Here is a 26,728-nt window from a genome sequence, read left to right as displayed (position 1 = left end):
CATTCTACTATATGAAAATCCGTGGAGCTCTGATCTAATAAAACCTATTTTCCCTGTAGCATGTGTTGAAGAAACAAAATGATGCATCTCTTGCAACTCCTATTTCAAAATTCATTTATTCTTCATATGAAGTTGAATGAAGATGGCATGAATCTTTGCAGCCCATTTCTGTAAACCAGGAAATCCTTTCAATAGCGCATCCACTTTCTTTCCCTCAACATGCATTTAAAATGTTTTGATGTTCAATCTCATGGAATGCTGTCCTTCTTCAATATTACTAGTGGAATGGGATTAAGCCCAATGAATCTAATACCAAAATGCTGGCGATCAACTTAAATTTGCAAAAATATTCATTTACTTTCACTGTTATTCTGAGAGACTTTCGGTTTTTTTTTTTGTATTCACAATACTAGGGGGATGAACTTTCCTCATCTGAGCTTCTATCTTGTCTTGCATTGTACCTGTTGAGAACAGGTAATGATGCATTTGCAGCTATTCTGAAGGATCTTCCAGAGCCACCAACAATTCTATCATGCATCCTGCCCACTTCTTTGCACACTAGATCCAAAATATTCAGAAAGTCTCTTACAATCATGAAAATTCTGAAAGGGTGGGCTTCTTCCTTTGCTGCATCCCCATGAAAGTATTCCGTAGCTTCTTTCACAAGGAATAAGGCCTTTTTCTCCTCGGCCTTAATCCTTGTAATTTCATCTTCAGCATATTTCAAAAATAGCTTTGTTGATTTAAAGAAATTGCCTTGCATATCTGGCTTCTCATATTGCAAAACCAATAGAACTTTATCAAGCCCCGTTTCAAGCTTTGAAACATAGCTGCTTAAGACATCTGAGTCCATTCCTGCTGCTTTTTTTACATTATTAAGGTCCCTACCGAGCCCAGCCACAACATGCAATCCTTGCTTCTTAAATTCATCCTCATTAAATTTGGAATCCGTTTTGTTCTGAGCATTCTCATGTGCAGATTCAGCTCCTGCACCTTCTGATCTAATGATCTCTTGAACCACAAAGTGGAGTAATGTGGTCTTTCCATCTTTTCCCTTTATATCTACAAGTTTTAGGAGTGTGTCCAGTTTGAAAGCTTTAGCATCACCTCGATTAGTGCCAACATTCATTCTGTTTCCTGTCTGGAGAACAGCTTCGAGGAGTTTGAGGAATAGCCTGCTGTTCCTTAATTCCTCACTTGCTGCCTGACAAATATTAACAAATGATTTGTTAGTTTCTATCAAACGATCAAATATAACAAGGTATTGCTGTAAGTTAACCAGACCTCCAGGGCTTGAAAAGACTTCCTAAGGTAATTAACTTCTGCATCAAAGTTGGCTCTGTACAGCATAGCTTCCACTCTTTTGAAGGCAAAAGGGATATCAAGCACAGCTTTAAGAAATCTTTCTGCAGATCCAAGTTTTGAGAGGTCACCATCAAAGTTTTTAAGTTTTATCTCTTCCTCTTTAGTAGGAGCCATCTTTACTAAGGTTTCCAATAGCTCAGCACCCAAACCTTCAGGATTCCCTGTTTCATCCGAAAAAAATATGATAGGAACCAACAGTACAATTGAAGAAACAACTCAAAGAGACAGTACATTAATATGAACCAGGTACAATGTTCAGTAAGAAGATGACAATAACAGAGGCAATACAATTCTATGAGCAATTACAGGAATAGTAATGGAAAGATACAATAACAGTAATGAAAAGAGAGACAGTAAAGATAGGTACTAGAGTAATTCGAGAGGCTCTAGTCTCTTCTAATTCACCCAGAGGTGCCCAAAAGTCCCAAGTCCAAAGATGATCCCCTCAAGCACTCATTCCCCCTCTTAAGCACTAACCCACAACTAACTTGCTCTCCCACGCTTGCATTCTGATGGAGGGCATTTTGGTCAGTAACTTCATTTGGGCCATTGGGCCAACTTCTGCATTTGGAGTGGGTTGGTATCATAATACCGCCCATGATATTTGCAAAGTGAAAAGACAGGATGTAGATAAGTAATGGGTTCAGGGTAAAAACATACAATAGTTTTGTCAAGGAAACAATTCCAAGACATCACCCTATGTACATACCTATCTTCAGATATTTCACATATTTATATATTTATTTATGATTTAGTATATTAATATAAACTGGAAACACCAGGTGTGTAGTAATTTCAAACAAAACAATTAACAAATAAAAATTGTTTCATGTTATGCATGAAAATAAAATGTGATGGCAAGCTTTATTATCGAGGAAGCTATTTCAGATATAACTGCCATATAATTACTTGTGTCATTTGAGATGGAGGCACTAAAGTAACGTGGCTCCTCAATTATGGTGAATGAATAGACAGTAAGCATGCATAGCATTTAAAATTTTGACATCAATACATTTTAATGTGTTTCTAAGAATAATGTCCGACAACCAGCGGACCGTAGGGAAGCTAGAATGTAGAGATTGTACTTACTGTTTTATCCCCAGTTCATATCAAGCATCAAGGAATTAGAGATTTGTACTTCTATTAAAAAAGAAAGAAATAGATTAAAAAGAAAGATGGTACACTCAGAGAAGATAGAATAGTCCATCTTTTGGATTAGAGCACCGGAGCAAGCATAGTGTGATGAACTGGTTTTATTATTAGTGAAATTCATGGCTCTCACAAAAAAAGGGTACTGCAATTGCTTTTAGAGGAAACACGATAGTTACAGCCCAAAAGGCAGAGCTAGATAATTAAGGAATTGTTAAAGTGATAGGCTGGTTGATTATGGTGGCAATAGCAGTATCAACTATCAAGTTTAATAACAACAATTCATGAGAAAAGAAGACAAAAAAATAATTTTAAATTCCAAATCTTTCTGAGCTGGAGGTGAAGGAAGAAGCAGTGTGATAACGCCATGATACATGTTTGGTCGTTGTTTTATACTTCTAAAGGACGTTTTATGACCAGAGCACTGTAGTTTATGAGCTGGATTTGATTTTTACCACATTTTGAGATTCACAGTTCCAGAATACCTAATTTGGCACCTCCCTTTAAATAACATAATGATGCACATGGCATGATACTGATTAGACATTTTCATACTTAATTTCAGATGCAATGATGATGACTTCTTGTTTAAGTTCTTGAGCTACGCACTCTATTTCTTACATGATTCGTTCTCTTTACATTGTTCACATAAACTGCTACTACCTCACTCCAAGTTTTTCAGCAAGATATACACATACATTGAATACACTGACATATTTTAGAAGTTATTTTTTTGCAGTTGATATTAAAAATAACATGTTTTTGCAGCAGGTTCCAGGGCTGGAATACACATGAACCGTGGAATCAACAGGGCACAAGAAAGTTGAAAAATACAAATTTGTGGTAGCCCAATCACTATACATAATAAAACCATGAATCACCAATTTTGTATATTTTACCCAAATTGGAAAATGTGACTGAAACTTTTGTCATCTGTCGTGCAAGTATAAATGGGAAAGAATGAAGGAAACAACTTACCATCTAAAAGAGCTTCGGACACCTCATCTCTTGTCACATTCAGTGCCCTCAGTAGTATAGCTATGTTTTGGGACTTCTTGGGGTCTAACACCCTATTCTCCTGATCAGTGGAGGGAACAACTGATTTTCTAGGAGGTTCTTTAGGGGCAGAATTCGTGGCTTTGCAACCAAAAAGGGACTCCATCATGTCCTCATTTAATCTAATAAACAAAAAATAAAATAAAATTACATAGCACAGAAATGAATATCAGTTCAGAAATTGTATGTATGTATGTATGTACTAGAAGACCAAAATTATAGGAGTTAATTTACTTACTGAAAGGAGCTTGATTTTAACTGGTCCCACACTGTAGCTCGGTCTGAGGTCGCACGGACTTTATCCCAATGCAAAGCTTTTAACTTGGGTTTCGCCCCATCCATGTCATTGGCTTCTACACTCTCAGAAGACCTCACAATTTTATCAACATTCTCTGAAGCTTTTGTTACACTTCCACCAGAACCAGCTCCTTCACTTGGACACCAAGACTGGTGCTTTATAGATGCAGAAGAAGAGGAAACGCTAACCGCCGGTGACCCTGATTTTACTGGTGTTTTTCGTGGCTGTGGAGGAGGTGGTGGCGGCGGCGGCGGTGGAGGAGGAGCAGAAGGAGGGGGATTAAGTGAAGTCCTGGATACGGGTAACGCTGTGTTGGTCGTTGACTGAAGATGAGTCAAATTCGGAGCTGGGGGAGGCGCTGAGAACTTTGGTTTTCTCGACGGCGGAGGCGGCGGCGCCGGAGCCGGCTTTATAGATGGCATGATGACGTGTCTTATATCCGGCGAGGAAGTCGAAAGCCGAGACTTTGGCGAAGTCCTCTTCGAGAACGGAACCGGAGGAGTGGAATGAGTCTCTCTCCGGGCCGGTGCCGCGGCGGGGCTACCGTTAACAAGAGAACTCTGACGCGAAACCGGCGTGTAAAACCCATCCTCGTGACTGAGCGAGGAGTTCTGCGGCGAGTGAAACGCGGTCTCGTGGCTTTCCTCGTCGGAAGAGGAGGACGACGACGACACCGCCGGCGGGAAGTTACCGTCGGGTAGTTTCCTCAGAGGAGGCAATGGTTGCAACTCAGGACTTGGACGGTACCGATCTGATAGCTTAATGGAATTGAGTTTGTGATAAGGTGACCCTTTTGCCCCTCCATTGGGTTCTCTTTGCTCATTCACTGTCACTGATGTCGTTCGCATTGGTTCAACGGTCCCAATGTAGAGGAAGCTCGACGGTGGCGCCGTTGAATCCTCAGAGTTTCTCTGTGGATTCCCACCCATGAGTTTCTGGGTCTCAACGGGGTGTTTTGCCCTGTGCTTGTACAAGAAGAAAGCGAGTCCCGATAGCATCCCAAGCGTCACAATCCCAACGGAGATCGCAATTGCAACCTTCTTTGTCCCCTTCGCTGGCTGCGTCGCCGTTGGGTTCGCTATTGTGCTGTTTGAAGTTGAAGGTGCTGCTTGGTTCTGATCTTGGGGTGGCCCCGCCGGATACTCGTGGAAGAAAGGAATGTCGGTGTCCGGAGATGGCGGAGTCTCCAGAGGCGGCGGCGGAGGCGGCGAAGGTTGTGACTCCGTGCCTGCTGGCGGTGGAGCAGAACTCGCCGGAAACAATGGTTCGTGAAGAATTCTTCTATTGTCAGATTCATTTGCAGTTGCAGTGGTGGTGTTTACCCCTTTTGCAGTGTTGACTGGAATGAACAGGGACAGTGAGATAATGATGATATAGAAGCTTAAGCAACGAGCTTTCATGGTGAATTTTTGTGGGTTTTCCTTATTCCCTTTTGTTTCACCCAATTCATGTCCGGGTTTCGTTTCGTTCCCCCAAATTACTCAGCTCGAAATAAGAGAGAGAGAGAAGAAAGAAAGAAAGAAAGAAAGAAAGAGAGAGAGAGAGAGAGGAAACTTCTTTCGTGAGTAAGATCTGGATGCCCCAACAGCTTCCGTCAGCAGAAGCCGCATTTTCTCTTTCTCTTTTATATTTTATTTTATTCAACTTTTTTTAATTAATGTCTTCGTCAACTGCAGTTTTTTTTTTTGTTCGTAAATTCTAATTTTCCGTGTAATAAATGAGGGAAATATATACGGACAGAATATACTATTAATAGGAAGGAAACGTGGTAGTGTTCGGGGCGCTTCGGTGTTTAGGTTTTCAAGTTATATATATAAATAAAGGGGTTTATTAATCTCATGTTACATGAGAGTACTATCTCATGTGGATGATACAAATATGTGGGGTCCACAATTTAAAAAGAAAAGAAAAGATTGGCACAAAATTCTATGGGTGTATGACATGAGATAGATATCTTATGTAGCATGAGACTATCATTTCCCATAAATAAAGGTAGAGATATATAAATATATAATTTGAAGGAAGATGATGGCTGTGTAGTGATAATATTTAAAAATTGTATACCAAAAAACAAAAATTAAAAAATGAATCTCTCCATGTGCTTTATCGTTGTTCGTAGGTAACTAATGCAAGGCACAAACTCGATCTTTGATGCCGTTGTATGTGTGTGAATCCTGCCGCTTTGCCTTTTTATCTTTTCTACAGTTGAGTAATTGATTGGTAACTCCAAATTCAAAAGGTTTATATTTTTATTTAAAATAAATAAAAATAATTTAACAAGGAAAAACAAAACAAAGATCGTGTCGTCGAAATCTAAAAGCCTGGCCATACAAAACAACCAAAATGTAGCCAAACAACATTCTCTATTACACCCCATTTTCAAGTTGTGTCCATTTTATCATGGGATTTATGCCTTGTTTGTCTTCCAAGTTCAAACATCTTTTCATTTAGCCATTGAACCGCTTGGTTGGCCAAAAAACGTTGGACTATTTAAACTATAGTTATCCGTTTTTCTTTTGGAGTTTTACTGTAATTATCTGTTATTCATCTATGTTGCAACCTGGCACAAGCAACACTAGTGTATTATAACCTATTTCTATTTATTTAATTTTTCTCTTTTACTCTACATGCTATCAATTAATTATTAAGGTAGTATGTGTTGGCTTGAGTAAAAGGAGTTCGGATTATGTGGGGAGAGATCGATACTATTCGGACCGAATTAAATCGTGTTAGATAAGAAAAATTCATATTATTTTTTTTGTTGAAATAAGGGCAGAGCCCAACAAAACAAAAAATATCAAACTACAATAGAGAGTATCTAGTTCCATGAACAGAAGTAACATCTCACAAGTACTGCCACAGTGCCACCTAATATCAGGGGGAGAAGAAGAGTAAATCATAAGGTCCTCTAGGTCCAACATTTCCAGCGTAAAATTAGTAAAGTCAATCCGCACAAGTATTTCTTTCTTTAAATATATGCACAAGTTGTACTATCTATTCTTTTGTAAGTTATTCTCGTATCCTAGTCACATCAAAAGACAAGACTCACAAGATGCATCCCTGGGTTTGGTGAGCAGAATAATAGCAATTGCAGAATCACTTTCTAAAATTATTTTCATCTAACCTCCATCCCAAACAAATTCTAAGTCTTTAAGTGTCCCCCAGAGCTCAACAGTAATTGCATTGGAGAAATTCGCTTAATATGAGAAAGCAAATAACCAATTTCCATATGGTCCTCGTATTAGTCCACCATAAGCGGCCCTACTTGGATTACATGTCGAAGCTCCATCTGTGTTAATTTTTACCCACCCCTCAGTTGGTGGGACCCACTTAACAAAAGTTTCAGGATAATTTCTCCGTGTTTCTCTATCGTCCAAATTAGAAAAGCAGAAAAAATTTCCAGCACTTTCAGCTTAATCACTTTAGATTTATATATATTAGCAGTCATACCTGAACCATGGACAATTTTATTCCTCCAACACCAAGCCATCCAACAGGTGAAACTGAAAACTATTCCCCATTGGTCACCAAGTAGTCTCGGTTTTGTCTGACTTAAATTTCGGAACCGCTAAACCTTGCAGCTCCAACTCAAAGAAGGTTGCTCTTAGATTATTTGGAATTATTTTGTAGTAATTTCAGCTTAATAAAGAGATAATTGTAGATATCAAGTAGAGTTGCTTTGGATTTTTGAATCATCGAAGATTTTATCAAATCTTCACTTTTTTTTTAATTTAATCGAAGATATTTAATAATAGGATAATATCTCAATATATGTAAAGTAGTTTCTTCACCTTGATTGTAGGGTGGGTATGTAGGCTCACCTATATGGAGTCTGTTCATTCCAGCTCTAGTTGGAATCCTATCATGACCGACTTTCCAAAGGAAAATTCTTACCGTTTGAGGCTCCTTCCATCTCCAAATTGCCTTCCATAATTATGGTGTTCTACTTTGCTCACTTTGAGAGTCAAAAAATGCCTCATAGACCTTTATTAATAATCTTGGGTGTTCAGGTATGTGCCGAACTAATCTGGCCTCACCTTCATTTCGAACAAATGCCATGATACTCCTTATGCAGTTAATGACATCAGACGACAGCCATCTTGCAATCTCCTTATCATCCAATTGCCAGATTCATCCATATATTGATTAATTGTCTTATACTCTTATTAACCTCCTCCCAAGAGACAGGTTGAACAACCTGATATAATAATCTAACAGAATTATTGATCCACCTATCCTTCCAAAAGAGGGTTGATGAACCATCACCGATTTCCCACATACGCAGCTCTTCGAGTTTTTTCCATGCCTTATAGACATGGGTCCAGACCCCAGAATCAATCTCAACATTTATGTATGTTGTTGGGAAATTTAATTCCGTGTTAAAAAATTAAAATTTTCAGCATTATAAATAATTCGATGTTGTTTGTTCAATATTTACCAAAAATAACTTTTTAACAAAAAATGTACAAAGTATTTAATACATAAAAGTCAATATTAAAACTAATATACTTTTTATTTAGATCATTAAATTGTGTTACGTTCTTTTAATATTTTATTTTTAAAGAGTTGACACCTATGAAGCACCGACACTTCAAAAATCATGACGTGTCTTGTCTGACACTTCTTGACACTCTTCGATACTCCGACACTCCAACACGCATTCCAGAGACTCAAAAAAAGAATTCAAATGTTGCGTTGCGTTGCGTTTTTAGTACCAACTATTAGATTCGTTGGATTATGATTACCATTTTATTGAGTTTAATATAAATATTTAGGATATCTTATGTTTTTTTGTAAAATTGATTAGTATTATAAGTCTAGCTTCACTTTTTTGTTAAATTATTGAATATTAAATATAATATACACTACATAAATTAAAAATGTTATTTAATATCAAAACATGTCCTAACGTGTCGAAATCTAACATTTTTTAGAATTAACGTGTCGGAGTGTCGTGTCATATCGTATTCTGTGTCAGTATCGGTGTAACATAGATTGACACCACACAACTGGTAATAAATTGACGAGTTAACAAAATAAGCTAAGTAAAGTACTTCTTTTATAGGGTTCGCTTTTTCTGCAGTTACTGCAGTTAAGTTATCTGCAGTAAGCCCAATACGACGTCATTTTGGGGCAAAAATTATGGTATTTTTGTAATTTTAATTTATTTCAGGGTTATAATAGTCTTTATATTCATAATTTTTTAAGAATTCAATACCAAAACGACGTCGTTTTGACAATAAATGCAGATACTTATCTGCAGTAACATTTTTCCCTGTTTTATATTAGTATAGTTTTTAGGAAAATTATACTCTTATGTTACATAAGATTCATCTCTCATGTTACACTCACATAAAAAGATGTGCATCTTTTGTTTTTTCCTTTTCCCTTTTTAAAAAAATTGATGGACCCCACTTAATTTTCTCACAACATAAGATAACTTCTCTCCTAAAACATAAGAGAAGTAAATCCCATAGTTTAATACCTTAAAATAAAAAGTTTCAAATTCATTCACTGTATTTTTTATTTTAATAACTACATCTTATTTTCCATTCCCTTTGTGTATGTATAATATACAAACAAACTAACAAACTAATTAGGAAAGCTTATTTGACTGAACTTATTTTTAAGCTTAGTAAGACTATCAATTTTATTCCTCAGAACAATCTTCTTCTCCATTGTTTGAAATTCAAAGTTTTATCTAACAAATCATTAACACTATTTAATAAATTAATCACTTAACTAATAAAACTAATTATAATTCATATCACATGCTATTCGAAATAAAAAAAAAAAGAAAAAAAGAAAAAGACAACTTGAGTGTTATGCTTGTCCGATTCTACCGACAGAGACGATGGGAAGGAGGAGGAGTGATTAACTTAGCATCCTCTGTATTATTGTTGTATGCTTGTAATATATTATGTGTATACCAATATATTATGTGTTACCATCCTTATAATATAACGTAAATTATTAAGTAACTATAGAGATTTGGGAATCCCAGGTCATACATGTAATTTACGAAAAGTGATGCATGGGGTCACAACGTCTTCTTCTTTCTGCTTTATTTTTCAGTGGCACTGGCAGATTGATTCACCGACCCTCTTTGTGTTGTGTGGGGGACATGCACACGCCCAAGGCTAATGCTTTATCACTTTTCTTTATCCCTTTTTCCCTTTTGTTTGTATTTGGACTCCTCCACTACGCAAAGACAATGCTATCCTTTCACTAAACGGGATGATTAAAGTCATGCCTTTCTTCAAAATTATGCATTTTGCCAACTCTACGGGATTACCAAAAAAAATAAGTGAAAACAATTGTGTGAATTTCCATTTCTTCATTTACTTTAAATAAACAATATTTTTATGTTTTTTTTGTACCCAAGTTGAAATTTCTTTTCTGATTGCCAATAGAGTAAGATAGGTGGCTCTTAACGTCTGCAATAAATATAGATTAGGACAATGCAACGGGGCTTTTATCTCATTACAAGTTATAAAACATTCCATCAGACATTATTATTGTAGTTAAATGAGTTGCTTTTCCAGATTCCATACGGAATTCCATTGATTAGCAATTGATTTAATTAATATTAAACTTATATCCATACCCGTTTTAATTGCTAACAATGTCATTAATGGTGTCAAATCGGTACTCATTCTGCTTCAAAATGCTAACGGTTTAATTTAAAAAATATAATTGCATTTTATTAAATCAGTTCATTATTTTATTTTTTCTCTTTCTTATTATACTTAGTGAAAATATCAAAAAAAAAAGATGAAATTTTAAAAATAATACGTTCTTAATTTTTTAAAAAGACAAATAAAAAATCATTTTTTATTCAAAAAATAGATATAGTATTTAACTAATAAGATTCAAGTTTCCAGATAAAAGGTTCATCAATAAGAAATTTTTAAAAATGATGTTAATTGTGATGGTATAGTAATTTCAAAAGAAACGGCTCTCAAATCAAGTTTTTTTTTTTTTTAAGTGAAGGAATGTGCTGGCGGCAGCGGTCTTAAGTTGACCCAGATTGTGCTAATCATGGATACGTATACTAAAATTACGAACCAAGCAGCATATTCTTTAATAATTAATTAAAAAACGTTTGATATAATAATTCAATGTTTTTGTGGGGCTTCACAGGTCTCGTCTATTGTCTATTGGCCAAATCACGACAAATGGCGTGTTCCAATGATTTCGGTGTTTTGAGGTCTTGCTTTGTTTACAGTTGTATTCTATCATTATTGTTTAGTTATAATGTAGTCTTAAGCCAGCCAGGTATATATACACTATTGTTTTGGCTAATAGGTAAATGAATGCAGGGAGCGTTGGTCGGTAACTTGTCAAAAATAAGGGATTGGTAAAAATGAGCTGCCAATCTGAGTCAACTCGATTCGTTTTAATTCGTGAAAAAACGAGCCAGATTGTGGATTGAGTTTTTTTTATATATATATAAAAAATACAAAATATAGGAAAAAAAGTATCTAATGTTACTTTAGATAACTTTATCTAATGTTCATCGAAACGACGTCGTTTTGAGGTCGAAAAATTAAAAAATTAGAATGACAAATACTATTATAATCCTGAAATAAATAAAAATTACAAAAACACCATGATTTTCGCCCTAAAACGACGTCGTTTCGATGAACATTAGATAAAGTTATCTAAAGTAACTTTAGAAAAAACAAACCCCGAAATATAATATACAAAAATGGAGAAAACTCACACATGTTGTTATCATTTTTCTTTCTTCTCTAAACCTAAGTCCTTAATCTTCTCATATCCCTGTCATTTTTATATTGTTAGGCTGTGCTGGCTCTGTTTTTGGTTCAAATATCTTACTCACTTGGTAGCAAGTGGTTCTGATTGTTTCTGGATGTTGATGCAAATTTGTTGTGAAGAAAATTCGAAACTAAAATATTTTACTTTTATTTCTCATTTTGTAACCCTTTGTTTAAGCTAATCGAATCCACATAACTGGTGCATTAATACTACAGGATCATTTAAATAGATTGAAAACGAGCCAACTCGCGAGCCAACCCGCGAGCCAACTCGCGAGCTATTTTTTCAAGTCAACCCACGAGCCATATTTTTGAGCTAACCCGCGAGCCAACCCTAACCCGACTCGGGTCGGGTTGGGTTGAGTTTTCTGGCCAAAATAAGTAGTTAGAAAGAGTAGTTAGAAAGAGCCAAAATGAGTAATTGGTAGGTTTTTAAGTTTGGGTAGTAGTTTAAGACCCCTGACTTTAGGATTAGATTTAGGCTCATGCTTTTGTTTGCCTGATCAACTTATCCAGCTAATTTTTGTCTATTACTACACACTACACTGAGTGTTGGTGTTCATCAACGTATTGAGCAAATACCCACTTGGGGTGGAACCCATGTTCTTGTTTTATTCATAGAGGATGCAATTGGCAAAGTGCTCTCCATCAATATCAAATCGAATATAGAGACTTTTATGTGGAATAAAACCTATTCATCTTGTTATGTAGTGACTTTGCTGTTGGTTGACCTTCCACATCCCTTAAGGTTAGATGCATTCCTATGTATGTTCTCCCTTCGAATGTTATGCGCTATGGGGTTATATATGCCAAAGTCCTAACAGAAGAGTACGGTACGCCATGCATATCCTTCCCTATGCCAACACATCCAATCTATCATGCCCCTGTTCTACAATTGTCCCAAAGAATAAGAGATATTCATTAAGTGAAATTTATATTGTTGTTTTATAGAAATCATTAATTTATTCAATAAATGTAAGACTATATAAAATTAAGTTTATATTGTTCTTTAAAGCTGTTAAAATTACTGACTCATATTTAAAGAATAAAAGCTATTCATTAAGTTTATATTGTTATTTTATAGAAATTATTAATTTATTTAGTAAATGTAAGACTATATAAATTTATATCCATAGTAAAAAATTAATTCTAACAATTGTAAATCATTGTACATTTACAAAGAAAATTGTTTAAAGAAATTATGGCTTATCTATTCTTATGTAGTAGGAAATGAGTTATCTCCTACCATAAATACATAGTGATGGAGTCCACAACTTTAAAAAAAAATGTAGCATAATTTTCGAAGAATATCTAGGAAGGAAAATTACTCTCCTACAATATGAGAGTAGTTTTTCCCTTCAAGAAATAACAATTTCTTATTTAACTATAAATGTTTGACAGTGTTGTATTAATTTAGGGTTTTCTTTGTTTTCATATATTTAAGAGATTCGTATTTTAGTAAAGTCATGTAGAAATTATAGAATAAACAATTTTTTAGTAACAAAATGTAGGACTTAAATTGCCATTATGGGAAAGGACTATTCTCATCAATTCAATGAGATGTGCGCTATACAGCACAAGGTTCTACTTTTGCTTGTGATAGCTCTTGTAAAATTATTGCCCATATCCATTTTGGAGATTAAAAAAGGGGCTGCACACAAATTTGTTCCCCAAAGAACAAACCTTTCATGTTGTTCTTTCATGTACATTTCTTAAGTAGGAAGTGAAATTATGAAAGTTTTAAGAGCTTATCATGATATTTGCAACACAGCGGAAAACTCTTGATCGCCAAAAGACTTGAAGGGAAGATACGATGATTAATATGGCCTGTCTTACTCATGAGTCATGACAACGAACAGCAAGGTTCTGGGCCTTATCCTTAATTTTTTATAGGGATTTTGTTACTAGCACCTATAAATTATTTAGTTAATTTTAATATACAATATTCTTTATTATAATTTAAATTAATGATCTTTTATATAAATTTGCTTTGGTTCCAGATTATTTCAACCGTAACAGCTGACATATATAATTAAATTAATGTGCAACACATGCAAGGGATGAATTTATATAGAAAACTTCCCTAATGCTATGCTGCAATGAGTGGCTAACTTCCCTCTTGCCATTTATTAGCTAAATAATCAGACGTAAGTGATCTATTGGGTTGTGATCTTGTTTGTTTCGTTATTGCTTACTGTGTTTTCATTTTTTGTTTAATTACTTTTAATAATAATAGCAAAAATATTATCTCCCTTTATTTCATTTCTTATTTTCGTGAAGAAATTTATAAAAATGATATAATTTTATTTTTACAAAATCAAAATAATAAAAAAAATTAACAACAATGATATTATTTTATAATCATTAATCAAAAAATAAAAACAAAACACCGTTTTATATTGTAAAGTTACTTACTTTTGTTTGTTTGACGACATTTAATTAAGAGTCAAGAAGATGTCAAAATGGTTAGTCCATCACATTAGACCTAGCCCATGTGAGTCAAAGTCAAAAGACCCGTTGGTCCAATGAACTTTAACAATAAATATTTGCAGGGGCCAAAAAATTTATGGGCTAGAGCAGAGGTCATCTAAAATTATAATTTCATGAAATTTTATTTTATTTTATCATATTCAATACATTAAAAATTATTTTAACAAATAAATATTTAATACTTTCTTAAATATTTTATACAAATTATAAATTTTTTAGTAAAATGATATTTGTACAAAAATATACAAGTAAAAATGTAAACAAATATCTTTTTATATAAATGAGAATTGAACACATAACCTATTACAATAAACCCAAGCCTCTCTTTACCACTAGACCAATCCTAATAGCTTAACAAAATTTTAATATAAGTGAAAATTTAGTTACTATTATAAATAATGTATCTGTTTGGATGTCCATAACCCCTAGAGACATTTTTCGAAATTGTAACTCCTTAAAATTATTAATATTTTTTTGGTTGTAACTTACAATGCATTGACAACTTATAAATAAATTTTTTTTAATATTTTTTGGTTGTAACTTACAATGTATTGACAACTTATAAATCAAGACATGTACAAGAGACAAGACAATAAAATGGAAAGTTATCCTTTATTTTATTTTTATTTAATTTTTTTTTTTGGTGGTACGGTTTGAATCCTTAACCTAACCAAACCCTCAAGAGCTCAGTTGCCAATTAAGCTACCATTGGGTGTTATCCTTGTTATCCTTTAGTTTCATAATAATTATTACATTTACTAAATTTGTTGTTAAAGGATGCAATCAAATGAAAAAATTTCACACGAGTAATAACAAAGTACAACAACTTAGTGGAAAACCAAAAGTAGTGATGAAAAAATAATCTTCTACCTATATTGAATATTTGCTCTTATATTATGTTTATACTTTATTTCAAGTTTATAAATATTTAAAATTTATATAATTTTTAAATAATAAAAAATTTGATGAAGGAAAAAATTTAGCTTGCTGCAGTATTATTAAACCCGACCCGAGCATCGATCTCGTCAGGGTACTGGGTCACTGGTCGGACCGATTGACCCGAATATATATAAATAGGGGAATGATCTGTTTACAAATTTATTTTACAAATTTTTGCAAATTACACTATGTACTCCTGAGAGAACATAGTGTAACCTAGTGTTCTCTCGGGAGTACATAGTGTAGTTTGTAAGAGTTTGTAAATATAACTCTACCCATATAAATATATATAAAAATTATAAAAAATATTTCTCCAGTCACCAGAGATAAAGTTATCTCTAGTGATTTCAAAACGACGTCGTTTTGGGGTTATAAAATTAAAAAATTATAATGATGAAGACTAAAAAATTATAATGATGAAGACTAATATAACCCTGCAATATATTAGAATTACAAAAATATCTTAATTTTCACCCTAAAACGACGTCGTTTTGGGCTCACCGAAGATAATTTATCTCCATTGATTGGAGAAATTCTTTACCCATAAATATATATATAAATATGAACACATATATTTAATTATATTCTCTATATCTAAAATGAGTAACAATGTTCACTAAATAAGTTCAAAAATTACCCTATCACACTTTACAAGGTCATAAAGCATAAATAAATGAAAATACACGCTATTATTATGTCAATTTAAATTACAACTTAGAATCTCCATAAGCATACCTCTCAATGACATTCAAAAGGCCTGATGTTGTGAACGTATATTTTTCAAGTTCATCTACATTGAAATAACATATGTCATGTTCTCTTAATTTATTGTTCCGTAAATTACTTCAGTATTGGAATATGAAATTTGAGGCCATTATAAAAAGTATACTATTAGTAAATAAAATTACAAAAAAAAATTAAAATGAGTTCTACATCTTTTTTTTCTAACAACACGAGACAATTTTAATTCTTTTTTTACAAAAATGCATGATCTGACCGAGTCACCGATTTTTGACTGGGTCCAATACTTGACTCGTCGAGTTTCAGATCGGGTGGGGTTTCATAAAATTGACTCTCGAGCTATCTTAACCCCACTCACTTTGTAGAGCTTTGAGAGTTAGAGTTAAAAAAAACTCTAGCACGAAAAAATTCTAATGAGTTAAACCAAATATTGACCTTTGTGAATTGGCCTTTAGACTTCAATTCATTTTAACACCTTTAAGTCGAGAATTTTTGTTTTTGTTTTTTACTATTATAAAAAACTACAGTCAAACTACGTAAATAAATAGAGAACTAAACTCGAGACAAGTGATTCTTTTTTCTTTTTTTTTGATAGACAACAAGTGATTCTTAAAAAGAAACGACTAGAGTAAAGCTCTTTTTTATTTTCGGTAAATAGAGTAAAGCTCTTCAAACCATACTACTTCCGTAGAGTAAGTATTTTTTTTATTAAAAAATAATATTAAGAATAAGATTGACTCTTTTTTTTTTGGGTATCCTGAAAATAAGATTGGCATTAACTATAAATGAATGGGTAAAATAAATGCTAAGTATACTAATTTTTTTTATTCAAACTTTAGATAAAGTGATATATTAAATCATAGTATTTCGGAACACCGAAAATGTTTTACTTATTGAAACTGGGTATCATCTCTCCAGTTTTCTGGATTAGCCTAACATGTGCAGGCAGATTTGGGAGAGTAACCGGTATCACTACCGACTAATGAGTCTTCCTCCCGTCTATTTTTCTTTTTTTAATTGTTTTGTACAAGTAACCAAAAAGAACTCAAGTGACTTTTATAATTGAGCAATACTTCTAATCCAAGGAAGGGATAATTCTATATATGATTAGGTTGTATTTTCAATTATTAAAAAAGAGATTTGAAAATGATGGATGTGATTAAAATTACACATAAGAACCCACTGTTAAGAGTTGCAAAAAAATCAACTGCGTTTCGGTGAACCAGTAGTACATAACCGAATGGTCAAACTATTTTTGAGCAAGAAATTTATGTCAAACTTACGCATGCCAATGTTATGTGACACATTATTAATTGTTTGAAATTTTAAATAAGTCCATCTAAAATCTTCTCATGAACTTGACTCCTGCCGATTTGTTAGATTCAATGATCAATCATTTTTTTTGTCTTAAAAAATCAATAGCTCTATTTTGGCTATTTGCATTTTAGACAAAAAATTTATCTACATCCTTTTGGCTATATCAAAGAAACCATTCATAAACTTTAGCACACAATATGTAATTAAAGGCACATGGTTTTCCACATTTTGTTAATTGTTTATTCATTACTGTTGGTAATTGAAAGCCTTTTTTTATTTTTTAATGTACAGGATGGGCTAGAGCCCTTTAGCAAGAACTATAAAATAGCTCAAGGAAACCCCATCAGCTTTGATTCTGGAATGGACAGTGCCAGATTGCCAATGTCGTCTGATTACACGTTAATGATTTTGATTAAACCTGATTGCATCCACAATCAAGCAAATGTGATTCCTTTACCCCATCCTTTTCTTCATACTGAATTAAGAATATAGATAGAGGAAAGATTCTCGCTTCAGTGATTCCCTGTAAAAAGTGACTTCAGCTTCTCTCTTTCCTTTTGGTAGGAATGAATGATTCACTTTTTTTCTTTTTAAATGGCAAATAAATTGTTGATTTTATTTTGGCGGTCTTCTCTTCCATAGTTTTACATTTATTCATAATATTCTTTTAATTTAGATAATCATTTTAAATTATTACACGAAACTATAATATATGATGTCTAATTGTTTCCATCATGACCAAAATTGATCGATAAATTTTTAATAATAATATAAGAATATAAGACCGAATTCCATTTTATAAACTAAAAATTCAGAAAAACCATTTTAGATCATGTAACTAGTATTCAAAAAAAAAAAAAATTGCTTTAATAAGCTTTAATATAAATACAACCAACGAATAAAGTATACCCAAATAAATACGCGAAATACATATTTATTTGAATAAAATGTATTTATATTTTAAGTATCATTTACCATTTACTTGGTTTAATCTATTTATTTTGTGTAAGGCAAATTCCTAATTTCCGATTTTAGACTTTAGGGAGACCCTAGCTTCCTTAGGATCCCCAAGGAGGGGAAAAAAACTAGAAAAGTTTAGGATATATATATATAGTCTGTGCTCTGTGGACCTATAGTCACATATTGAAGCAAGGGATCCAGCTGGAAAGTGGAAACTGGTGTTTTGAACCGAAGCTGATAGATACATCTTGACCAGAATCACTCGTAGGACACAACAGAAAGCCAAGACCAATCTTTTTCTTTTACTTTCTCCATTCCTCTGAATCTTCAAACCGCGCCGAGCACAAAAGACAAATAAGGTGTCCCACACTCCCACCTATACAGGCCAAGACTAGCAATCATGCATGCATGCTGAGACGATACTTAATTTGACTAAAATGTTTTTGATTATATTAAAAGTTTATTTCAATTGATATCCTTGGTGTTTTATTTTGAGTTGAGTGCTATATTTAAAAAGTTTCTACAACTCGAATAATACACATGAGATTTTCTCAGTTAGGAATACTGCCCACGCCTTGGAGAACATTTTTCTTAGTTTTTTGTTTTTTTATTATATATACCCCCATATTCTTTAAACGTTAATCAATCTCTTTTAGCCATGAAGTAGTTTTATTTTATTTTGTTAATATGATAAGGCTTTGAAAAGGAAAATACACGCATATATTATTTTTTTTAATTTTATTTTTCTATACTAATATCTAAAGATTGAGTTTAACGAAATTCTGTTAAATCTTTATAATAATTACATATAAAATGAGAATTTTTAAGAATCACGTACTAATTGTTTTTCCAGTTACTTCTCAGGTATCAGACTCCTTTGCCCCAATTTCATGACCAAACTATGACTTTGTTCCGCAAAAAATTAATGACATCCTTCGTAATTAGATACCATAAAACGGTAATAATGTTCTTTACATTTTAGTTTTTACAATTATAACATTAAACTTAAGAAAATAAAATAAAATTGCGGATAAAGGAGAAATATGCTAGATAACGACAGTTTGTGCTTATTCCTTTGATCTCTTTTAGGTTTCAAATTGTTCTGCTCGCATACATTTTAGGGTAATTAGCAAGCATTACATACATTGTAGGCTTTTTTAAATTATATAAAAAAATTAATTAAAATAAAAATATTTAAAATTTTAAATAAAACATATCGTAATTAAATTAAGTAGAATTTAAAAAGTATAAATTAAAATGTTTAAAATTAAAAAAAGGGCATAATTACTTTAAAATAACTTCATTTTAATATTTTAAAAATAGAGATTAAATAATTTCATATTTAAGGTTAGATTTACTAGAGTTGGCGGAGATTTAAATTCATATATTTCAAAAAGGCGTTAAATTTTAATGAGACGACACCGATTAAAAAGCAGTGATGTCGTCTGGGCTGGTCCGGTAGCATGCAGATGTAGTACCGTACGGGGCAGGAAACGCCAATTCTACAATTGTCGTTATACTATCCACCAACGCGACACCGGGAATCGGGCCTTTGCACTGTATTTTGTGGGCTCATTTTTAACGTTTTGATTCTTTTTCTGTGCTTGAGCCCGGAGGGTTGGCCTTTCTTTTAACTGATGAGTCACACTTACTCTGTCTCACACCTCCTCTGTTTTTTCCACGTGGCACGAAGTAGCATCCAAGACAGCCATTTTGTTTTTCAGCCAGTACAGTAATATCTGATTCTTTCTCTGAAAGGAGAAATTTTAGTCTGATTCTGGAGATGCAATTGATATAATATTTTAGGAAGACTTTTAGATTTAAGTTAATGGGTATTATATTTATGTTTCGCTTTTTGTACAATTAATGTAAATAATTTATTTACATTGAGCCCAAAACGACATCGTTTTGAGATGAAAATCACGATATTTTTGTAATTATAATTTATATCAGAGTTATAATAGTCTTTTTCATTATAATCCTTTAATTTTTTAACCTAAAACAATGTCGTTTTAGCAACAAATATAAATAACTTATCTACATTCACTTTATAAATATTAAATCATATATGAGTTTACTTGAAATTAATGATAAAAATATTGTTAGAGTATGCAATACTTATACATTGGGAAAGGGTCGAGAATAAATTGTCCCAAGTTAGATTTTTATATAAAGATTATGTAAAAAAATTATATTTATTTCTTATATATGCACATTATTTTCTTATTTTAAAATCAATTTTACCTAACAAAAAACTTTTTTTTTTCATATGCAGTTGTGTTATGCACCATTTTTTATTTTTCATTTTAAGGAAAAAATTGTGTCAAAATTAAGTCATTTTAAGTGAGAGAAAAAAATAAATAAAAAGAGACAGAAAATAGACAAAAAAATAAAAACACGAATCCAATTTATTTTGTGTCCAATTTATTGAAACACTTTATATGCCCTAAATGGTACTCTAGTGTCCAATTTTTTTTTAACGAAAGAAGTGTTTATTTTTTTTGCCAAAAAGGTACAACCTTTAGAGGTAGATGTAAGCACCGTAGGGAAATTCATGAAACGGCAGAAAAATATTGAAACACTTTATATGCCTTCCCCTGCAATATTCGGCAAAGGTCCCCCATATAAGAAAGGCTGTGAGTCCAGATCAACCAAGCAAGATAAGAGTGTTAGGAGTTAGGACTTGGGAGTGCTTGTTACTGGCTATAAAGTGTGGTTTTGTTCCTCAGATATGTTGAAGATGGCGTGTCTATTTCAACTTATATTTCTTTGTTCGTTGGGTCTTACTGGTAAGAAAAACAACTAGAGTGCGCTTCTCTTCTCGTAAAGTTCTCAACTTTGGTGTTTGCTGTGCAATGTGGCCTTTTTTCATTTTTTATTTTGTTAGCTTATGGCAGCCTTTGTTTTCTGGTTTGCATTGCAGTTGCTGGTCAAGAATCCATTGAGCTCCTACACCTCTGTGAGACAACCCATGACATTTTTGAAGCCTCATCACACGGTGATCTTCCCTTAGCTGTTTCAGTGAGTGCTATAGATCTCAATGGGGTCTCTAGCAGCATTTTATTTGCTGAAAGGTGGCTCAGGTCAAACGTTCTTGAACATTACCCTGCGGCAAAAATCACTACCATTGTTGTGGGAAGTGCTGCTTTCTGCCAAAAAGACCAACAACAGAATCTCCTTATGGTTCTCTCATCTTTGAAGAATGTCCATCACTCCCTGAGGAGGTGGGGTTTGGAGAAAGACATCAAAGTCTCTGTTTCTTTTCATTTGGACTGTTTGAGTCTAAGCTCAGCTTCTTATAATGATGATTTGAAAATGGTAAAACCTATGATAGAGTTTCTCCAAAGTGTAAACTCCACATACTCTATAATCCCACCACATTCAGGGTTCTCACATTTTTCGGATAAAAGTTTGAGCTTGGTGTCTTCTCACTTGGATTCCATGAAAAAGTTTGGATTTTTCCATCTCAACAACATAAATGTTGTAGCCATTGTTCCAAAAGGGAGAAAAACCATAACTAGAAAGCTTTCAGTTGTAGATTCCAGCCTAATAGGGCCATTCCCAGTAAGGCCAACTCCAATGCCAGAAATCGCTGAGCCCCCATTGGATTTCTCTGTTGGTTACCCTGCTCCTGCAAATGTAGCCAAAAAACCTTTGCCTCCTTTAGCTCAAGTAGTTTCTTCTCCCCCTCCAATGTCTTCTCCCACTTTTGCCCCTGAAGAACCACCATTCGTTGTTCCAGCTAGTTCGCCTCATGGTTTCACTCTGCCACCTTGTAATCCAATTTACAATGGCTCACCTTATCCACAAATAATCCCGGTCCAGAAACTGTGGTGTGTGGCAAAGCCTACTGTTCCAGAAGAAACACTGCAACAGGCTTTGGACTATGCTTGTGGAGAGGGTGGTGCTGATTGTATGGACATTACGCCGCAGGGAAACTGTTACGATCCTGACACCGTGATTGCTCATGCTTCTTATGCCTTCAACAGTTACTGGCAGAAGCATAAGAGAAATGGTGGAACATGCAGCTTTGGAGGGACTGCCATGTTAATAAATACTGATCCAAGTAAGCATGCCGTGTCACTTGGAACTAATTTTTTTATTTTTATTTTATTTTTTTCAAATCCTTCATTAACAAAGAATGATGGTTGCAGGTTTCCTTCACTGTCGGTTTATTCTCAGCTAGGTACAGTACTGTACAAGTGAAAGAAGTGGGGCACTTCACGACTTTCTTTTGCAGCAGTTAGTGTTGAGGATTTTATGTTAAATTGGCTTTGGCTTTTGATTATCTTTGCCGATAGCATTTGGTTTATACATAATGTATGGACCAATTTAGAGAATTTATGTCGTTAGAACTACTGATTTAGTATGATGGACCCGCTTATAGAGCTTCGGGCTTGATTGTTATTTTGTTTCTCAATGATATTTATGTGTAAGGGATAACTTTAATTTGTAGTTCTGTTCAGAATTACTGCTTCATACCTATTTGCCTACATAGAGTTCATACCTATTTACCATGATCATATTGTGTTTTAATGTCATAAATATACTTATGCGCTAACTGAAAACATGTGTTCAACCAAAATTTGGCCTGGATTCCCTGGATATGGCTAGAAAAATCATGTAAAGTTCTTCAGATTTTATAAAATGGGTTCGTTCATTCAAGGATATGGAACCTTATTTGAGTCCAAGGGTGTTATTAGAGGCTATACTTATCCTTCAATTGCGAGGACCATGAATAACTTGACTCGTGTTTTATTTCTAATAGACATATCAATTTGTTTTAGTGGAAAAGTTTCTTTTTGGAAATGAATTGAAGAGATGGATGGAGGAGATAGGTTGCAAAAATTTCTAACCTAAATTCTAAAATATGGTGTTCTCAACTGCGTGGTGTTTTGCTGTCTTTGATATTGGAGTGATAGTATACTGTACTTGATTGGTGACTTTCTCAGGAGTCAGTACCCAAACTCGTGAAATTTTTTCTATCATAATGCTTGGATTCCTATTTGGAATAGAGTATGTTACATAAAAATATGTAATGCACTGAGGAGTTTATCTGGTCAGATTTTTATAACAAAATACTATGAATGTTTGGATTTTCTTGTGTTATGCTTCTAATGCCTACAATTTGTTGTTTCAAATGCCGTCATTGTTCTGGGCATCCAGTAAACTCAATGCTCGATAGTTGTGTGCATCATCATGTTTTCTAATATTCTTCCTCTGTAATTCTTTGATGTCCTTTTTTTTTTTCTTCTGATTTACAATGGTTTTTCTTAAAAATAAAGGCCTGAAGTAGGCTTAAATCTTGCATGGGGGGAAATTGAGGGTGCAAGTATTGCAATGTAACTGAATGTTTGGGTTGAATATTAGGTAGTTCTCAACTCAGTTGTACGACGGTGTCTATAATCTATATTTGTTGATTATGCTAGGGTTGTACAACAGACGAATTTCTGTGTTGTGTTAGGTTGGAATTTGGAAACTACTCTATATCAGAGAGCCAGGTTAGGATCATGTGAGTTTTATGCTCATTGTTCATCGCGCTTCAGCTGTGGCAGTGGCACTCTCTGATTTGTTGATAATACGGCTATAGTGCTATAAATAAAACGATGTGGCAACATGAATTTTTATCCTTTTACCTTTTTCAGTTACGTGGTCCACTAAATGCAGCTCAGTTTTACCGTTGTTTTACATTTGATCCTTTTCTAAAAGAATAAAAAAAAGTGAAACAAAAGAACAAGAAAATGCATGCCCTTGAGAGGGGTGCACTCAGTTGTTGAGAGACAAAAGAAAAAGAAAGCATAAAATAGAAGCCAACGGTTAGCCACGGTAACCTCATGGTATTTTTTTCATTCATAATCAACGGTTTGATGCTTTCCTTGACCGGACGTTGCATCTCGTTTTGGTTGTGTATATCAAACGAATCCTCCCACATGATATTTTACAATATAAAGTTACATAAAAATTTTGTTTTTATATTTCTCAATAAATATTTAATAAATAATTTTTTTATCAAAATTTAGAAATGTTTATAAAAAAATAATTTTAATTACTCAAGGTAACCAGAAAGAAATCAGTTAACTTTAAGTGATATTAGATAAAATTATTTTAATTAATCAGTTCTGGTTAAACTCATTCCTATTAGCATTAAAAATAAACAAAATTATGTCAAATGTCTATTAATTTTTTTTCAATAAGGTTTCTTCACATTCTTTGAATGTAATATTAATTTTTAAACTCAAACTTGCTTATCACTTGAACTACTGCAACACTAATAAAACAATATTTCATGTCGAGAAAATTAAAGTTAATTGTTACAATTGGTGTACACTTTAAAACTAAAATGAATGCTTAAAAAAACTAAAATGGATGATTAATGATAATTTTAAAAAAATACATATTTTTAAATGAAATATTTGATGTAAAAAATATAAAATTAAAAAACCCACTTTAGTCCTTTTGAGAGACTAATATGGGTCTTTTTTTAAATTTGTGAGGGACCACGATTTCAACTAAATGGATTCATTTTGAATTTTTTAGGGACCACGATGGACCTTTTTATTTGCTAGGGACTAAAGCAAGTATCGTGAAATTTGTTGAGGACTAAAAAATGTATTTACTCTAAATATATCATGATATGAACTAATTAAAATTAAAAAATAAATGAATACATGTATAATTTTTTGTTCCTGATTCAAAATTCAGCCCGACTCCGCAGAGTAATAAAGTTCCTCGATAAAAAAAATGAGGAATGTTTTTAAGAGACGGAGGAAAAAAGAAAAGAAAGGAAAGGCGTATAAAAACGAAAAATATCTTGTTAGGAACTAAAGAGATGCTTATTAATTCTCTTTTTGTGCCACAAAATAAAAAAATAAAAATTGTTTGTTATTCTTTCTCAATTTGTGTTTCCAAGAACAAAAACTAACTATTTAATTTTCTAAAACAGAAAAATAAATCGATTTAAATAAACAATATTTTTGTTTGCGACTTACAAATAAAGCAAAAAAATCATTTTTGGAATATTTTATCGACATATAAAATGTGGAGATTATATTTACCACCACCTTATTTTATCATTCTTATTATTAACTTTAATCCAACAGCATTTTTGTTCACGACTTATAAATAAAGCAAAAAATTATTTTTGGAAATATCAACATCTAAAATAGGGAGGTTATATTTACCATCACCTTAGTTTATCATTCAATCAATTAACCAATTCATCTCAAAAACTTAAGCTTGTAAATTATGAGTCTTTAACGATTTTATATTATATGATATTGCACTAGTTCATTTTTTTTCTATCTTATGCTGTTTTAATTCTCCTAAAAAGTGAAAGGTGGAGATGATTGAATTCGTAACCTTTGTGGTCACCAACATATTAAGCAACCATTTTACTTCGTAACTTTACCTTATAAGTGATGAGCTTTCAACAAATCACAATTTTATTCTTGGCTTTCTTAACTGATCATGCTATTCAATGTCATTTTTAATATTACAGGCCCTTGTTTGAATAGTATTTCTAAAAATAATTTTTTTGGTTAAAACATAAAAAAAAAATCATTTTTTGTATAAAAAGAGTTTTAAAAATTGTAACTTTTTATTGTTTTTGGAATCAAATTTAGAGAACATATCTAAATTGTTTTTATTTTTTGTTTTGTCTTTTAATTTTCAAAACAAAAAAATACAAAAAATACATGTTTCCATAACTATTCCACAAATTAATTTTAAGAATAAAAAAATCAAAACACAATCAAACATACTCAATATAAAAAACAAGGGAAAAAGAAGTATCATTTTAAAGGATACAAGCTTGTGTCTTTTTAGGTGATTTACATAAAGTATGACCGGTCATACTTTGTGTAAATATGAAAAGCTACTTTTTTTTTCTCTCTACAATCACATTTCTATGTATAAAGTGAAAAAAAAAATAATTATATTTACACAAAGCATGACTGATCATACTTTGTGCAAGCCATTTAAAGAACACAACTTGTGTCCTTTTGAATGACATACACTAAACCCAAAAAACAAATTTAGAAAGATAAAAAACAATTACAAATAGAGAGAACTTCCCGCGGCGGCGGGGGGAATTGAATTACAGACACTATTTTATCATCATTTCTTATATTATTAGGCAAGGAGGCATAACATCATAGCTTTTCTTGTAAATTGTTTGCTTTGAAGAATCTCGGAGTGGCAACAAGCTTCTCGGTTCTTCATTTCATCCACACTTTTTCGTGAAAGAAACAACGTGTGCAAATGTGCTTGCTAACAGGACTTTCGATAAGGAGTTTGTCCACGAAGATGCTAATATACTTCATAGGGAATAGAATTTTTTTTTTTTAATCTTCCTGTATATTTAGGACTTATATACTATGCTTATTTAAATGTATCATATAGACATAATTGTTTTCATTTTTGGAACATAATTATAACACATGACATGCAAGTTAATTGTTCTCATGTATTATCATTTAAGTGAGTATAACCTGAGTTAGTCCAGATTTTTTTTGATATGTGCACACTTAAGGCGGGGGTTTGGAGGCAGTGCCCCCGAAGATTTTTTTTAAAGAAAATTTTAAATGTATTAATTGTAGGGGTTAATTGATCAAAAATTCATCTCTGTCGATGT

The 26,728-nt window shown here is 32.9% G+C and overlaps 2 protein-coding genes across 2 annotated transcripts; one reads left to right on the top strand and one right to left on the bottom strand.

Annotated features, from left to right (window-relative positions):
• LOC133285677 (formin-like protein 6) lies at positions 1-5,354 on the bottom strand. The gene is made up of 4 exons (XM_061482942.1): positions 3,809-5,354; positions 3,493-3,692; positions 1,285-1,526; positions 1-1,204 (listed from the first exon to the last, which is right to left on the bottom strand). The coding sequence occupies exons 1-4, from the start codon at positions 5,266-5,268 to the stop codon at positions 410-412; spliced, it is 2,697 nt and encodes an 898-aa protein (XP_061338926.1). The 5' UTR covers positions 5,269-5,354; the 3' UTR covers positions 1-409.
• A 15,473-nt stretch (positions 5,355-20,827) lies between these two features.
• On the top strand, positions 20,828-22,282 carry LOC133285693 (glucan endo-1,3-beta-glucosidase 13). Its single transcript, XM_061482965.1, has 3 exons — positions 20,828-20,885; positions 21,020-22,162; positions 22,251-22,282. Exons 1-3 carry the CDS (start codon positions 20,828-20,830, stop codon positions 22,280-22,282), a joined length of 1,233 nt encoding a protein of 410 aa, XP_061338949.1.
• Positions 22,283-26,728: the final 4,446 nt, after the last annotated feature.

The sequence above is a fragment of the Gastrolobium bilobum genome, unplaced genomic scaffold, assembly GCF_033153095.1.
Source record: "Gastrolobium bilobum isolate Gb01-03AN ecotype WA unplaced genomic scaffold, APGP_CSIRO_Gbil_v1 utg1162, whole genome shotgun sequence".
Lineage (NCBI taxonomy): Eukaryota > Viridiplantae > Streptophyta > Magnoliopsida > Fabales > Fabaceae > Gastrolobium > Gastrolobium bilobum.
The sequence above is the reverse complement of the archived record's forward strand: the minus strand, read 5'-3'. Positions and strand labels throughout refer to the sequence as shown.